At 42.0% G+C, this 12,100-nt stretch overlaps 1 protein-coding gene across 15 annotated transcripts in view; it reads right to left on the bottom strand.

Moving 5' to 3' along the window:
• CAST (calpastatin) overlaps positions 1-12,100 on the bottom strand; it is a 132,635-nt gene that overhangs the window by 85,288 nt on the left and 35,247 nt on the right. For all 15 annotated transcript variants that reach the window (XM_069592630.1, XM_069592631.1, XM_069592619.1 and 12 more), the window contains exon 3: positions 6,006-6,077. In XM_069592630.1, coding sequence (XP_069448731.1) covers positions 6,006-6,077 — 72 coding nt within the window. The remainder of the gene's footprint in view (positions 1-6,005; positions 6,078-12,100) is intronic.

Below are 12,100 nucleotides of genomic sequence, written 5' to 3'. Positions count from 1 at the left end.
AAACCACCAGCAGCAACTGGGAGCTTGTTGGAAAAGCAGAAAGAATCTCAGGCCACCACAGACTTCCTGAGTCAGAATCTGCATTTTAATAAAAAACCTCACTGACTGAATATGCGCATTAAAATGATACTCCTCCATCCATGGGATTTTCTAGGCAAGAGTACTGGGGTGGGTTGCTGTTTCCTTCTCCAGGGAATCTTCCCAACCCAGGGATTGAACCTGGGTCTCCCCATTGGAGGCAGACGCTTTACCCTCTGAGCCACCGGGGAAGTCCTAGAATGATACTGCTCTGAATCTTGTTTCCCAAACCTCGGTTATTTGTGTATGTGTGTTATCGTCCTTCAATCATGTTCAACTCATTGCAACCCCACGAATTGTAGCCCACCAGGTTCCTCTGTCCATGGGGTTCTCCAAGCAAGAACACTAGAGTGGGCTGCCATTCTCTTCTCCAAGGGATTTTCCCAACCCAGGGATTGAACCTGGGTCTCCTGCACTGCAGGCAGATTCTTTACCATCTAAGCCACTATTTTTTAAAATCTGGCATAACTATATTTACTTAATATTTTAAAAACAGATTTACGTTTTAAGCATATCTAGCCTTGGCTTCCCTGGTGGCTCAGACGGTAAAGAGTCTACCTGCAGTGCAGGAGACCCAGGTTTGATCCCTCCATGGGGAAGATCCCTTGGAGAAGGAAAAGGCAACCCACTCTACTGTTCCTGCCTGGAAAATCCCATGGATGGAGGAGGCTGGTAGGTTACAGCCCGTGGGGTCACAGAGTCAGACACGACTGAGCGACTTCACTTAGCCTTGTTCTATGCAAAACTATCCAAGAGATCACAAGCTGGAATCAAGACTGCCGGGAGAAATATCAATAACCTCAGATATGCAGATGACACCATCCTTATGGCAGAAAGTGAAGAGGAACCAAAAAGCCTCTTGATGAAAGTGAAAGAGGAGAGAGAAAAAGTTGGCTTAAAGCTCAACATTCAGAAAACGAAGATCATGGCACCTGGTCCCATCTCTTCCTGGGAAATAGATGGGGAAACAGTGGAAACAGTGTTTGACTTTATTTTGGGGGTCTCCAAAATCACTGCAGATGGTGATTGCAGCCATGAAATTAAAAGACGCTTACTCCTTGGAAGGAAAGTTATGACCAACCTAGATAGCATATTGAAAAGCAGAGACATTACTTTGCTAACAAAGGTCCATCTAGCCAAGGCTATGGTTTTCCCAGTAGTCATGTATGGATGTGAGAGTTGGACTATAAAAAAAGCTGAGCGCCGAAGAATTGATGCTTTTGAAGTGTGGTGTTGCAGAAGACTCTTGAGAGTCCCCTGGACTGCAAGAAGCTCCAACCAGTCCATCCTAAAGGAGATCAGTCCTGGGTGTTCATTGGAAGGACTGATGCTAAATCTGAAACTCCAATACTTTGGCCACCTCATGCGAAGAGTTGACTCATTGGAAAAGACTCTGATGCTGGGAGGGATTGGGGGCAGGAGGAGAAGGGGACGACAGAGGATGAGATGGCTGGATGGCATCACCGACTCGATGGACATGAGTTTGGGTGAACTCCTGGAGTTGGTGACGGACAGGGAGGCCTGGCGTGCTGCGATTCATGGGGTCATAAAGAGTCGCACACGACTGAGCGACTGAACTGAACTGAACTGATCCAAGAGATCATGAGTTTGGAAGTTCTACTTTACTTTTTCTAGCACACTGAAACACATGCAGAACTACTGAAATAAAAAAAGCTTGCATACTTAACAACATACAGAATCATCTCACCCACCACATGTGGTCCAAAGGTTCTGTGAGTGAGGCTGACACTGAACGCTGGGATGCCTGAGCATTCAGTGTCAGCTGAACGTGAGTGTCCTGAGCAACCCACTGGATGCTGAGTTTATTCCCTGCCCCTTGCCCCTTATTCACATTATGCATGAGAAAAGTAGGGCTGTGCTGCCAAGGTTAACAGGTATTTATGGCAGAATCAGGACCAAAAGCACAGAAGGAATTCTCTGGTGGGTGCTTATTCTTGCACAGATCTTCTCCCCTCCAACTGGGAGCAGAGCTGTATGTGCCCTCTTCTGTTTAAAGGGTCTAATGTTGCTCCATAACCTGTTGTTTGTTCTTGTTTAGTTACTCAGTCGTGTCTGACTCTTTTGTGACCTCATGGACAGTGGCCCAGCCAACCAGCTCCTCTGTCCATGGGATTTTTCCTGGCAAGAATACTGGAGTGGTAACCAGCGATTTTCCCTCCAGTTCAATTAGGCAGTTCTCCTGTTTTCCTTTCCATGTAAATAGCTGGCAGCTGGCAATACATCTGAAAATCCTCATTACTGAAAGTCATTCAGTCGTGTCTGACTCTTTACGACCCCATGGACTATACAGGCCATGGAATTCTCCAGGCCAGAATACTGGAGTGGGTAGCGTTTCCCTTCTCCAGGGGACCTTCCCAACCCAGGGATCGAACCCAGGGTTCCTGCATTGCAGGCAGATTCTTTACCAGCTGAGCCACCAGGGAAGCTCAGTCAATACAGTGCGAGCCTTCCCAGCCCCAGATTCCTCTGCAGCAGGGCTAAGGCACGTGACCCGCACTGGCCAATCAGCTGTGCCTCACACGGGTGAGCCCGGCAATGAGCCCAGTGGAGGCGCCGCCCTCTGGTAGGTCTGAGTTAGAAGGCCTTCCAGCCTTCAAGGCTGGCAGTGTCCAAGTTCCCGGCATCCAGGCCTAAACGTGATGTGATAGGTGCTGAGCTGCAGTGGCGGCGAGGAGGAACTGCCACAGGGAGGCAAGTGAAATAGATTCTTTCTGCTGGAGCCTTTTGGAGTTCTCTAGGAGCTACCTGCTAGCCCTTACCAATCCCTCTAGCGTGAAGTCGTCAGAGTGGATTCTAATGGGAACTGATAACTTTACCCAGCACATCTTCTTATAGCCACAGTTTTCTGGAGAGACGTTCTTAATGCAAGTTCAACCTCGCTTTCCTCACCAGAGTTAGTTGGTGGTTACAATAGAAGTTGCCTGAGACTCTTTCAGTAAAATACAACTGCATGACTGATTATGGATCCCAGCTATTTATTTAATAAGAATCTAATTTCTATAGCCTCATTAGACCTCATTATTAATTTATAAAAATTCAATTTTAAGCACTAACCACCTTAAAATAATGATTTTGAATTAGAAATATTTATGCCACTATGGCACCCCACTCCAGTACTCTTGCCTGGAAAATCCCATGGATGGAGGAGCCTGATAGGCTGCAGTCCATGGGGTCACTAAGTCGGACATGACTGAGTGACTTTGCTTTCACCTTTCGCACTGGGGAAGGAAATGGCAACCCACTCCAGTGTTCTTGCCTGGAGAATCCCAGGGACAGGGGAGCCTGGTGGGCTGCCATCTATGGGGTTGCACAGAGTCGGACACGACTGAAGTGACTTAGCAATAGCAATGCCACTTAAGTGTTTTGGATCCTCCAAACCCAGGACTATGTAGCAGAAATGATATTATTTGTGCACATAATTACTGATTTTGTAAGAATTCTCATAAAAAATTTCTGCAATACATGGTAACCAGTCTCTAACATACAGCTATATACAGCTTACATAAGCTTAAATACTGAATTTTTAATACAGACTAAGTTTTTCTTAATAATTGTAAAATTGTCACTTACTTTAACTTTTGAGTTGAATGTGTCCAGAATCATGAAAACCAGAACTAATTCTCACTACCAATTATATCTACTATTGTCATGTTATATTTTGGGAGAATATCATTTGCCTGTGTGTTGTGATAATTTACTGTGTAATAAAAGGCTTTAGGGGGTCACAAACGGTATTAAATGATGCATAGGAATGGTCATTTTTAAGTGATGATGATACTAAGGACTTTCAATCTGTTATCAAAAGACAAAGTTAAAAAACTAAGGGTGTGTGTGTATATATATATATATATAATGTATATGTATGCACATATCTAAGTATATATGTATATGTATGTATACATATATGTATATATATGTGTACATATATAAGTATATATATATATGTATATTTCTAATACTCTATAAGAGTTAAAGATATAAAAAGGAAGGAATGAAGAATTAAATCCTGGAAAAAACAATATTCAGGAAATTGGTGAAGGAACTCCAGTCAGGAAACCACAGTAATAAAGAACAATAGAAGAGTGGGATTGGAGAAGCCAAGGAGAGAATTACAAGTTTGCCAGTAAATACTAAATCAGTCACTGTGTGGCTAAATTCTCTGCCTCCCAGCTAAGCTCCCTCCCACAGCTTCCTGAGGCAGGGGCAAGGTTTGAGGAGAGTTGCCAAATTCTTTACGAGAATTCTACCTAGAAATGAGTGGATGATACTCCTGGGTAGAGAAAAGATGTAAAAGGGACTGCTTCTTACCACTAAATTCAAGGGGGGCGGGGTGGGAAATAAAGGAAACAAAACAAAAATACCTAAGTGTGATTTTCCACAAGTACTGACCCTCTAAGAGTTTGAATGAATGAAATGAGTAAAGGCTCTTCCCAGGCAGGAGATCTGGAGAGTGTACTGACACTCCAAGAGTTTAGCTAACGACAACTCGGGAAACCACGTACAAATCATTCACTAAAAATCTCCTCAGATTGAGGTCTGGCTAATGAAGCTTTGGCCACCTGATGCAAAGAACTGGTCTTTTCACTGGAAAAGACCCTGATGCTGGGAAAGATTGAAGGCAGGAGGAGAAGGGGACGACAGAGGATGAGATGTTTGGATAGCATCACCAACTCAATGGACGTGAGTCTGAGTGAACTCCGGGAGTTGGTGGTGGACAGGGAGGCCTGGCGTGCTGCAGTCCATGGGGTCACCAAGAGTCGGACACGATTGAGTGACTGAACTGATGAAGCTTTGAATTTTTAGAGGCATAATTTAAGTGCAAGTTAAATAAAAGTCATAATATTACAAAAGATAGGACATGTCCAGAAAATATATTTTAGTTGCAGACCTCCAAACAAGAGAGTTTGAGGACTAACAAGGGCAATGGCAGCAGAGATACCCTGGCAGCCTCTTCTCATGTCTCAGCTGGGTTTTAGTTTGGGTACTTATAAGGGGTTTGGACAGCAGCTGAGGCTCCAGGAGGCTCTAAAATATGAACCCTTCACCAAGCAAGCAACATACATGAATGAAGAAGTCCACAGCCCTCCACAGGAGAGCTACCAGTTCCAATGGAAAAAAAAAAAAATGCTTATTTTCAATAGTCATATAGGCAATCCTGAAACAGGTTAAGGTCTGGATAATCCTGGACATACTGGAAGATCACCAGCTAAAGCGGAAGGAGCATAGCTACTTTATATATTGAAAACTACTAGCTTAAATTGTAGTTACAGCTTATCTTGAAAGATGAAATTTCAGTGGTTTTGATAAGCTGCAAAATTTGGTAGTGTTATACTACCAAAGAAGGCTTGGTCAGACTTTAAAAGGTCCAGGATCTTTTGTGAACTGGAAGCCTGGGTTTGAACCCGACCTCCATCTCACTGGCTTTGTGATCTTGTCAAGGTTACTTAACCTCTCTGACCCCAGGTTTCCTCGAGTATAAAGGAATAATAATTATAAGGTTGTGACGGATTACATAAGATAATTATACAGCACATTTAGCAAGAGCCTGCTATGCTTAATACTCATAAAGATAATTTGAATTATTTTCTGAAGAAGTAGAAAGACTATATTTCATAGTATGTGCAAAAATCAAATATTTATAAACATTTAAAATAATGATTAATATTTTTGGACACTTTTAGATGCCAGTAAGAATAATAAACAAATGTTTTTATTAGGTCTTAAGTCATCAAGTCCTTATTAAGAAATGTCATGCCTGTTGCTTTGTACCTCCCCCACCGGCCCAGAAATGATACTTTGTTCGATTTTCAGTGATATATTTGACAAGTTTGCTTTCCCAACAAGTCCCACCCACTAGTGATATATCTGTAAAGCAGGTGTCTTTTCATGTCCAGGAAATAACTGACCTTGGTGACCGGGGCTTTTTCACCAGCCTGAGTTCTGGAGAGCTGACTGCTCCCAAGGCTTGTTGCTTTTTTCTGGGGAAAAAAAAAAGAAAATATTAGCTTCAGTGGGGGAAGATACCTTAACAATGTGGTCAAGCACAAATTTTTCTATCAATACAAATATCTTTTCAAGCAAAATTCAGACTAATATACTCAATGCTAAGCACACAAAAAGTGAAACAAGTTTTTTATTTTTTATATCTTAGCCTGCTGCTAAGTCACTTCAGTTGTGTCCAACTCTGTGCGACCCGATAGATGGCAGCCCACCAAGCTTCCCCATCCCTGGGATTCTCCAGGCAAGAACACTGGAGTGGGTTGCCTTTTCCTACTCCAATGCATGAAAGTGAAAAGTGAAAGTGAAGTCGCTCAGTCGTGTCTGACTCCTAGCGACCCCATGGACTGCAGCCTACCAGGCTCCTCTGCCCATGGGATTCTCCAGGCAAGAGTACTGGAGTGGGTTGCCATTGCCTTCTCCTATGTTAGCCTGAAGACTATATAAATATTAAAAAGAAAGAGTGCATTGAATATATTGCAATTGGTCAGTAGTCAATGGTTTTGGAAAACGGCCAAACTCCTCACATGGGGAGGTGCCATTTTCCACCACCATGCATTCCCAGAACAGCATCACTCACTGGGACAGGGTGCGTTCTTTCTCTCTTACCCTGAGCGCTGCAGAGCAGGCGTTAGCCAGCCTGCAGAGGGTGACTCAGCAGCAAGGATCAAAGATGCAATCCTATGTCTAAGAAACTTATCTCAGGGAAATAATAGTATAAGAGCAAAAGCCTTTTTTTCTTCACAGATATTCATCACAGTATTCTGACTCCAAAAGGCAAAAAACAATACGGGTAATAATGAATGTTTACTGAGTTCTTTATTACCTATAGTGTTTTTTGAAGTTAGAATACGATGATGAATAATAATGAATGTTTATTGAGTTACTGGGCTTCCCTGATAGCTCAGTTGGTAAAGAATCCGCCTGCAATGCAGGAGACCCTGGTTCAATTAGTGGGTTGGGAAGATCCGCTGGAGAAGGGATAGGCTGCCCACTCCAGTATTCTTGGGCTTCCCTTGGGCCTTAGTCAATCTAATCATACTGACTGACTGACTGACTGAGCCACAAGGGAAGCCCGAGACTCTGCACATGGACATCACCAGATGGTCAACACCGAAATCAGATCGATTATATTCTTTGCAGCTAAAGATGGAGAAGCTCTATACAGTCAACAAAAACAAGACCAGGAGCTGACTGTGGCTCAGATCATGAACTCCTCATTACCAAATTCATAATAAAATTGAAGAAAGTAGGGAAAACCACTAGACCACTCAGGTATGACCTCAATCAAATCCCTTATGATTATACAGTGGAAGTGACAAATAGATTTAAGGGCCTAGATTTGATAGATAGAGTGCCTGATGAACTATGGAATGAGGTTCGTGACACTGTACAGGAGATAGGGATCAAGACCATCCCCATGGAAAAGAAATGCAAAAAAGCAAAATGGCTGTCTGGGGAGGCCTTACAAATAGCTGTGAAAAGAAGAGAAGCAAAAAGCAAAGGACAAAAGGAAAGATACAAGCATCTGAATGCAGGGTTCCAAAGAATAGCAAGAAGAGATAATAAAGCCTTCCTCAGTGATCAATGCAAAGAACTAGAGAAAAACAGCAGAATTTTCTTCAAGAAAATTAGAGACACCAAGGGAACATTTCATGCAAAGATGGGCTCGATAAAGGACAGAAATGGTATGGACCTAACAGAAGCAGAAGATATTAAGAAGAGGTGGCAAAAATACACAGAAGAACTGTACAAAAAAGATCTTCATGACCAAGATAATCACGATGGTGTGATCACTCACCTAGAGCCAGAAATCCTGGAATGTGAAGTCAAGTGGGCCTTAGAAAGCATCACTACGAACAAAGCTAGTGGAGGTGATGAAATTCCAGTTGAGCTATTTCAAATCCTGAAAGATAATGCTGTGAAAGTGCTGCACTCAATATGCCAGCAAATTTGGAAAACTCAGCAGTGGCCACAGGACTGGAAAAGGTCAGTTTTCATTCCAATGCCAAAGAAAAGCAATGCCACAGAATGCTCAAACTACCACACAATTGCACTCACCTCACACGCTAGTAAAGTAATGCTCAAAATTCTCCAAGCCAGGCTTCAGCAATACGTGAACCGTGAACTTCCAGATGTTCAAGTTGGTCTTAGAAAAGGCAGAGGAACCAGAGATCAAAGTGCCAACATCCGCTTGATCATCAAAAAAGCAAGAGAGTTCCAGAAAAACATCTATTTCTGCTTCATTGACTACACCAAAACCTTTGACTGTGTGGATCACAATAAACTGTGGAAAATTCTGAAACAGATGGGAATACCAGACCACCTGACCTGCCTCTTGAGAAACGTATATGCAGGTCAGGAAGCAACAGTTAGAACTGGCATGGAACAACAGACTGGTTCCAAATAGGAAAAGGAGTACGTCAAGGCTGTATATTGTCACCCTGCTTATTTAACTTCTATCCCGAGTAGATCATGAGAAACGCTGGGCTGGAAGAAGCACAAGCTGGAATCAAGATTGCTGGGAGAAATATCAATAACCTCAGATATGCAGATGACACCACCCTTATGGCAGAAAGTGAAGAGGAACTAAAAAGCCTCTTGATGAAAGTGAAAGAGGAGAGTGAAAAAGTTGGCTTAAAGCTCAACATTCAGAAAATGAAGATCATGGCATCTGGCCCCATCACTTCATGGGAAATAGATGGGGAAACAGTGGAAACAGTGTCAGACTTTATTTTTTGGGGTCTTAAAGAGTCAGACACAACCGAGCGACTTTCATTTCATTTTCACTGCACATTGAGTTCTTACCATGTATCAGGTAATTGTTCTATCAGGATAATTGAATTATAGATAATAAAATAATGCTCTAATGATACAATATATTACAGTACTATTGTAAGTGCTCTAAGCATCATCATGTGTAACATGTATAACATCATATAACATGTATAACATGATATAATATGTAACATGTATCATGTGTAACAAGTTAGTTAATCTTAAGATTACACAATATAAAGCTGTTACTATTGTTATCCCCATTTTATGGGTAAGGAGATGGAGGAATGGGGTATATAATTTGAGTATATAACTTGGCCGTGGTCACAGCTCATAAAAAGCAAGATGTCTGTTTCAGACCTTATTCTGTCACCTACCTACACTGCCTCCCACATAAGAGGTCATGCTATGAACAGCTACAGGATGAAATGTCATGTGGTTGTTTAAAGATCATGTTTAGAAGAACACTGCATTAAGTGAAAATATTGAACTTATATTTTACATAAAGAAAAGCCACATTATAAATTAACATGTATAGTATGATCTCTGAAGTTCATATGGGGTTATTTTCTGATAGTGGGGTTAAGAGTGCTTCCTTGTGTGTTTGTTTTTTTTTTTTTTTTTGTATTTTCTTATATAACTACTTGGAGAAGGCAATGACACTCCACTCCAGTACTCTTGCCTGGAAAATCCCATGGACAGAGGAGCCTGGTGGGCTGCAGTCCATGGGGTTGCTAAAAGTTGGACACGACTGAGCGACTTCACTTTCACTTTTTACTTTCATGCATTGGAGAAGGAAATGGCAACCCACTCCAGTGTTCTTGCCTGTAGAATCCGGGGGACAGGGCAGCCTCGTGGGCTGCCGTCTATGTGGTCACACAGAGTTGGACACTACTGAAGCGACTTAGCAGCGGCAGTGGCTTATAACTACTGAAGTGACAAAGGATAATAAACAAGGCGGGAAGATGAAACATACAGTTGCTTTCTGCACAAGGACTTGATATCTTGTATCTTTTACTTATGAGTTTTACTTATGTATTTCAGAGAAGAAAGCATATAAAGTTTATAATGCAACATGGTGAGATTATGATCCAGTATCTATAAAACATGAAGCATGTACTATAAGCATTGAATACATAGGAGGGGTTATCATGTGGATTAGGTAATATATAACACCGTAAAGAGTTACATTTCCACTTACAACTTTGGACACTTTTTGAAAAATATATAATTGAGAAGAATTTGGTTGAATTCTTTAACATTTAGAAGATATTCAGCAAAATTTGTATTGTTTAACTTTGTGAAACGGTCTGCCACAATTTGAGCTGAAGTTTGAGCTGAAGCCTCGTTTCCCTTCAGGGCAAATACTGTCTTAGCAAGCGGAAAAGATGAAACTCAGCTTGCTGTCCTCAAAGTCCAATAGTTATGTGTCCACTGGTTGGCCATTCTCAGAGCCCTGCAGGGTGCCCACTGAATCAACAGGGTGGACACGTTTTAACAGGTGTCTGAGGGTCTCCAGAGGACTCTGCAGGGGCCCCAGGCTCCAAAGTATCACCTGTAAACTAAATAGTCTCTCCCAAGCATTCAAGCACTACCATCAACCAGAGGAAGAAAAAAATCCTAGATAAATGTGACAGAAATTAAAGAGGGCTTCCCTGGTGGCTCAGATGATAAAGAATCTGCCTGCAATGCAGGAGACCCTGGGTTTGATCCCTGGGTGGAGAAGATCCCCTGGAGAAGGGAATGGCTACCAACTCCAGTATTTTTGCCTGGAGAATACCAGGGACAGAGGAGCCAAGCAGGCTACAGTCCATGGAGCTGCAAAGGGGTGGAAACGTCTGAGCGACTAACACTTTCACTAAAAAGTTAGTACTTTGGGTGTGATATGGGAGATGGTAAAAGGAGGGGATGGCCTAAATTTTATCCATATCACAAGTCTCTTTTCAAAATATAAGCTAAACAAATAGCTTCTGATAATCATAGTGCATAACACGGATTCCGTGTAAGGCATTGGATATAAGAAATGAAGACAAGCATATAGCATTGGGGCTGTTCATTATTCTTTCATTTTCCATTTCAACCTCCTCATTTCCAGTGAGGAGACTGAAGCCTGGAAAAGTCCAATCACTGTCCACTGCTCCAGCTATTAACTTGTGGTCCCAGCTGTAATCAGGGAAGGTCACACTGCAATCCTGCACTAACTGCAGCTCCAATTCTCACATGAGAATGCACATACCAGACCCAGATTTATCTGTAAATGACTTCTACTCCACCCGTTAGCTAAGATTTGCCCACAGAAATTAAAAACTTTTGGCTGAGTCATGAGACCACTAAGTTAAAAATAACTTAATACACATGTGGTTTTTTTAAAAAAAATTTAACATACATAATGATTTTTATTTTACCTGTGTATAAACTTAACGTTTACTTTAAAGGGTAATTTAAAAATTATTATTAAATTCAGTATCTTTTAACTCAACGGAGGATGGATGTCTCAGCTTTCCTGTGGGTATGACCTTGCTTTGTTCTTTGAGACAACTGAATTACCTAGTTTACAAAGGACCAATTTAGTTTAGCTCAAACAGGAGTAGAATTTGTAAAAAAAATGATCTTCCATTATATAATATTTATAGAGCTCTTAATAATGTCAGGCACTTGAAACACAGCACAAAAGCTTAGATATGCACACGTATACCACAGCACACACGGACCCCTTATTCTCAGATTTGTATTGTTACGCATTGTTTCGGCTGATACATGACATGGTTCTCTCTGCATTTGACTCACGCATCCCTTTACTCCGGGCTTCCCTCATAGCTCATTCGGTAAAGAATCTGTCTGCAATGCAGGAGACTCAAGTTCTATTCCTGGGTCAGGAAGACCCCCTGGAGAAGGAAATGGCAACCCACTCCACTATTCTTGCCTGGAAAATCCCACGGACAGAGGAGCCTGGCAGGCTACAGTCCATGGGGTCCCAAGCCTTGGATACAACTTAGCGACTAAACCACCCACTACCACCATCCCTTTACTCACTGGACGTTTATTGAACCCTGGCTAGAAGCCTGGTCCTATTCTAGGCAGTGGTGATATAATGACCAATTGAACAAAATCAGGTCTTACTCCTGTTCTGCTTACATTCCAGTAAGAGGAGTCAGACTCTAAATAAGTCAATGAAAACCAAGATGGTTTCAGAGAGTGAGGAGTGTTGTAAGGATAATAAAACAGG

This window comes from Ovis canadensis, chromosome 5, assembly GCF_042477335.2.
Source record: "Ovis canadensis isolate MfBH-ARS-UI-01 breed Bighorn chromosome 5, ARS-UI_OviCan_v2, whole genome shotgun sequence".
NCBI classification, from domain to species: Eukaryota; Metazoa; Chordata; class Mammalia; order Artiodactyla; family Bovidae; genus Ovis; species Ovis canadensis.
Note: the sequence above shows the minus strand (reverse complement) of the source record. Positions and strands in the feature narration are given on the sequence as shown.